This window comes from Saccoglossus kowalevskii, chromosome 1 (genome assembly GCF_978046115.1).
Source record: "Saccoglossus kowalevskii chromosome 1, keSacKowa6.1, whole genome shotgun sequence".
Taxonomy (NCBI): domain Eukaryota; kingdom Metazoa; phylum Hemichordata; class Enteropneusta; family Harrimaniidae; genus Saccoglossus; species Saccoglossus kowalevskii.
Window position 1 is genome coordinate 33,917,099 of NC_140641.1, and position 6,133 is coordinate 33,923,231.

At 34.7% G+C, this 6,133-nt stretch overlaps 1 protein-coding gene across 2 annotated transcripts in view; it reads right to left on the minus strand.

Moving 5' to 3' along the window:
• Positions 1–3,429, minus strand: part of LOC100366342 (uncharacterized) — a 30,543-nt gene extending 27,114 nt beyond the window's left edge. The window contains exon 1 of one of the 2 annotated variants that reach the window (XM_085500922.1): positions 3,292–3,429. Coding sequence is in view for 1 of the 2 variants with exons in the window: in XM_085500921.1 (XP_085357047.1) it covers positions 3,191–3,202 (12 nt within the window). In the remaining variant the exon portion in view is untranslated. The other variant, XM_085500921.1, reaches the window with a different exon arrangement.
• Positions 3,430–6,133: the final 2,704 nt, after the last annotated feature.

Here is a 6,133-nt window from a genome sequence, read left to right on the forward strand (position 1 = left end):
TCCGCTAGGATTGCCCTTATAATCACTTTTGTCGTTTTGTGTGTGTGTGTCTGTGTGTGTAAATTTTCAGTGTTTTCACGTATGATTTATTTATTTTATTTCCAGCCTACCGGCTTGTTACAGTTAGTTATAGTTCTCATCCAATGACTACAATATCATGCATATCCCAACAGTGCCTGAGATATTGCAGTTAAATTTAGGAAACATATGATATAATAGAGTAGAATATTGTTTGTCATTATGGAACGAGGTATTAAGGCCAACTTTAGAGTATGCATGGAGGTAAAAAGAGAAGGAGTCACAGCCAAAATAATCCTTCTAAACATCTTTTGTTTTAGCCAAGTTTAATCCTATAATTCCCTTTGTCTTATCGTCCTTTCACCCCAGGATCGTCGCCGACGCGCCATTTACCCTCAAGCGTTGCTACGTACAGTACACACTCCAAGGTCTTGTTTTACGGTGTCACAGTGAATCTTAAAGGACATAAAGCATGCGCAGATATTTTATACGTAGAGGAATTGTGTTTGTGAGAACGGGAACGTTGGAATTTTGAAAATTAGAGAATTTCTTGTTAAGTTTTTTCTGTAATTTGTCGTTTTTCAGAAAATTTTCCGTTGTATTATTGAATCGGCAATATGGTAATGTTTCGAAACCTTGCTAGTACTGTTTTTTAGTCCAAAATAAAGCTTGTTTAATGATCTTTGCAATGGTGCACCGCGTTGTACCAGAGACTGAATTTTGAGGTTCGAAATGACACTTTTTGAAGTTTATATCCCGTGTATGTCCTACTTCCTATGGCAGTGCATGGAGGTAAAAATTAGCTGCATTTTTTGTTTTCGGGCAATCTTTTTGTTTACAGCATATGCAAAACAATTCTTTGTCTGTAATATGCTCTCCGACTTCGTTTACGTCTTCTGAATTGAAGCATATAGCAGTTTCAGCATCGTAGTCAAACTCGTGCGCGTTATCGATTGTCGCCATACTTGTTTATAAGAATTTGACTAGAATTGTCACGAAAATCACAGAATGCTGTCGAAGGCGTCCGTAGTATGCTAATGCATCGTAATCCTCACTGCGCTAAGCGGAAACTGTCCTCCTTGGTCCGTTCGGCAAATAAACTACCTGATCTATGTACAAACAGCGGGGACCATCCTGGTACCTTTGATCTAAGCTTGGCTGTGACTCCTTCTCGTTTTACCTCCATGGAGTATGCTAGGGAAATCCTGATACTTAGTGGGACAAATATGGAGAGTTTAGAAAGGAAAATTTACTCTAGGTGCATGCTGAAATACTGCAAATGAAGCTGTCCTTGTTGATTTGGGGTTGTTCACAATGAGATGTAGACTAGATATCATGAAACTAAAATATTACCAAAGACTGTGTGATATGTCAGATTCCAGATGGCTGAAAGTTATTTTTAATGTTTTGAATGATCAAAAAGATGAAAATAACAAAAAACAACACAACTTTCAGAATGTCCTGGAACTGGCCAAAATGTATTCATGATATCATAAAAAGTGTAGATCTTTAGTCCGCAAAAAATTAAAAAAGCTCTGGAAATATTTGATTCGATGAAGATAAGTGGTGAAAAAACATGCAAACAAATCAAGTCTGATCAAAGACAATAGAATGTCTTTGGTCTGATCCACTACATGAAATTTAAAACCGGGATCAAGCATTGTGAAAAATATTTAAAATCAGTTGAAAATTATAAAGGTGTCCAGCTTAAATTCAAAGCAAGGCCACACATTCTAGGTCTAGCGTATGAGAAAAGAAAGTGGGCAAATGTCAATAGTGATTGTACATGTCCATGCTGCAAGAAAGGTGATGAAACTCTAGAACACTTTGTTCTAGAGTGTGAAAGCTACAAAGAACATAGGGATATTATGATGAAAAATATTAGTCATGATTTCCTATATAAAAATCTTTATGAAGATATTACAAAGGGTAAAGCATTATTACTGTAGAATACTTTATTTTCACTTGGAATTTATTTTCGCTATTTTCGCTGAAGGGAAGATTCTGTGAAAATAAAATCCAGCGAATATAGTTTTTTTCCTATATTTCACATTAACTCATCAAAAATCAGTGAAAATAAATTCCATACAAAACGCCCAAAAAGCCTTTTCAGCGAAAATTAATTCCAGCGAAAATAAAGTATTCCACAGTATGTCTTTTTTTAGGTGATAGCACCCAGCATTACAATCATGAGATATGTGAAGAAATTGATGAAGAAGAAGCTGTGAAAAGATTTCTTATTGAAGCCATGGATTATAGAAAAGATTATGTAGATTAGATTTATTTCCTGTATTTACTTTAAGTTTAAAAGATCCATTTTTTGTATTTTCTTTAGTTTTAAAGTTTCATTTTTTGTACTTCCTTTAAGTTTTAAATGGTCTGTTCCTTTTTCCATTTATATAGTATGTGCTTTTTTTCAGTAATTTTATTGCAGCTCCTAATTACTTATTAGTGAGCCCCTGATGTAAACAAAATTTAATATAATTATTCATTGCTATGAAGGATTTGTAAGATAAGCGTATGCAATTGGTGTGATTAGCAATGAACATCCTAATAGTCGCACAAATTACAAGATCATCACAAAAAAGCATATTCGTAATGAATGCATTACGTTTGTTAATTTTTGTTTTTAATAGATTGATAATCTACCCTTTCCAAAATTTACACTTTATATTTCTGTGATGCAAAAGCGCATAGGGAACTTGCATGCATAGGATATTTATCGCATATCACTGACGGCCGTACAAGTCAGTTGTATATCCTTATCTTATAGATCCTTGTTTCTATGAATCGCCCATATTTTGCAATGTATACTCGGCTACAATCACCGTCCACGATCTTTCGCACAGTACAACGATTGACAATGACATAGACCTCACCGCCGAGATGACGGTATCCACATGCACAGCACCACGGTTAAACGTGACAGCACTGACATACATCGTTGTGATCCCTTGTTAATTGGTCACCCGGCACTGGATAAATCCTCGTCAATCACCCGGAGAATAAATCACCAGGTATAACAGATGAAGGTCATCATGCATCTGGGTGAGTGACACTGGCTCCTTTAATATCAAGACAGTGTCGATACCTTAAAACCAAAAACCTCCGACCTTGTGACCTGTGTTTATATTTCGACCACCAAGTTGAGTTGTGTTGTTATGTTACTCACCGCCGCCATCATCGTGTCACACGGTAGTCTGATCACGTTATCAGGTAGACAATTCGAATTTTCTTTCAATAAGTGGTACTTAAGTGATTGGAAATACTGACCTGTGATATAGAGCAGTTGCTGCACTGCTAAATTCTACATAAAAAGACGGGTACAGACTGAATAGAAAAAAACTTCTACGCAGAAAACACGTTCACAGAGACGTACCCACAAAATTACGTGGACTGAGACTGCGCAGTTATTGATAGTATGGGCGATACCAACCAAGATTTTGTAATTGTATTAGATTCAAATTGGAATGAGAAGACTCGTATATAAGTGACAATCCCTTTCATTGATTTATCATTTATAATGATAAATAAATATATGGTGGCTAAATGTTTTATTTTATAAATCTTTGGTATTTTTAAATATTTTATGTTGACGTATTCTCTCGAGGCTTTAGCATCATTAGAATGGAACCCCCTATGGTAAAATAGATCAGGCTGCTTTCATTTCTGTTGTATTTCCGGTATCACGATTTTTCCGAGTAAGGGACTAGGACGGACCATTAGAAACTCTGCATGGGTGATGGAAGAAACACTATGCAAAATGTTTTTTCTTCGCTTAGTTTCGTGCTACATTTTTCTATGATGAATTCGCTCTACCTTTTTTTGTTTCCACTGTGTATAATATTTCCAGAGTAATAGGCGTGCAGATTTTTTTATTGATTTTATTTTTTCTTGTTCATTCTGCCATCACCGACAGAGTTTCTAATGGTCAACCCCTAAATAGAACTGGGAAATGGGGAGATTGGTGCTAGAGGGCGATGTCTGACCTGGATGGAACATTTCGAAGTCGGTGGTCCGTGAATCGTCGTCAAAGCAACAATTTTTTTTTATACTTGTACATGTTTTACAGATTATATAAAACCGCGAAACAAGCAATAATTAGGCGTGTTTGTTTCGCGGTAAACCCGGCTTTCACTGTTACACATAAAGCAAAAATTGTGTTTACTGCATGCAAAATCATTGAAATGTCTTATTTTGACCATATTAATGTAATGTACCATGTTTCAGTAAATTCTGTTGAATGAGAAACAAGTGGAAATGCTTTAAAATGGCTAATTAATATATTCAAATAAATAACCGCAATTTTATGTTGAATTGAATTGTAATTGTGTTTAATTAAACTCCAATTAAATTGCAAACCTATATAGAATCGCGATTTATCCAAACATAACGCAACTTTATTAAAAGTTAATTCAACTACTAGTATATAATCCATTCAAATAAAAACGTTTTGCAGTAATAACAATCAGTATATGGTAATAACCAATTGCTAATCCAATGCCAATCGTTGTATTACCACTGACACGGTTGTTCCGAATGGAAGACGCATAACGGTATTGTAGATTATACAATAATCAGCAGCAATTTATTTTAAAAACATTTCTTTACAAATCTTTTCTATCAGATCGCCTTCATATAAACACATTGAAGAACTAAAATCTAAGAAAATGCACAGTTGTCCCCAAAATAGTCAAAATACGAATTTTTAAAAAGTCGCCCAAAATATGTATATCAAACGATCTCGTAATCCATAAACAATAATTAAAGAGCTCAGAATAGAGGGCTAGTTAAAAAAAAAGAGAGGAACAACTAAAAAAAGACAGACTTACTGACAATCTAGATACAAAAATGATGTAGCAGCCCATGTCATTTTGAATATTGAAAACTGATAAATAAAGTCAAAATAATAATGACAGTGAAAATATTACTGTGAAATTGAATGAGAAAATAGTATTCGAAAAGAATTTTTTAAATCAATAATTAACACAATAAGACCCCCCTCCAAAAAAAATTGGGGATTCATTCCATACTCATATAAATTTCACAATTTAAACTGAAACGAAATATTAGCCCGTGAAATAACAATTGAACGTTTTCAAATAACGTTATTGCACACTGCTCCCATCGATTGGCTGGTTGGCTCAACTGCCATTGACATGTATAAATATTTTTTTCATAAAACAAATTGTAATGCCTTCACGAAATTCACCGTATAAACTAAAGTACAAGCTACTGTTGCGCACTGTATTTAGTTCACGATAAATAAAAAACACTAGAAAAGATTGGTTAAACTATATTATATCTAATTCGGCCGTTGAATACTAGCTAACTTATTTGTTTGATGTTTTCATTTTGATTGTTTGTTCAAGTTGGACCAGTTTACCCATGGTAGCACCATGTTTTCATCAATCTTGTCACATCGAGACTTCATCCATCGTACGAGTCGGACATTCGCAACTTTGCGCTTTCCGATCAAAAAGTATGAAGCCGGATACATTTTCAACGTGACGTCATGGAATGCATGATGGTTACTTTTGTTTCTAGTTATGATACTCCAATAAAATAAACAATTCGGGAAAATAATAATAATAAAAGTAATCTCGTTAACAACAAACCCTTCGTAAGTATTTATAAATTTCAATGGCAGTTGAACTCAACCAACTAATTGACGAGCAAATTGTGCAACGCTATTTGGAGTTGAGGTTACTGATCTGTATGTTCAGATCTCAAGTAACTAATCCTAAGCGGCAGATAGAATAAATATTGCTTTTTTTTTATTACAACGTTTAGAGAAAATTTGACAATTCTTTTTTGGTTTCTACACATGTAAAGGTAATAAGATATAACATCTTTCGGATAATACCGTACAGGTTTTTATGTATGATAAATTCGAAGTTACTTTACTATCGCAGAGATAGTATTTTAGCCCACAGTTGGATATTTGGGCCACTGTACTATAAATACTGATTGTTCTCGGCGCCCCAACGGTTTCCAGAGCACGCCACCAACGGCATATTGTGTCACCTTTGCGTTCCTGTATATTGTTCCGGTCTATTCTACGATATGGAGTGACTACAACACTGTTGTTTTATGTAGCTTATATGTTATCGTC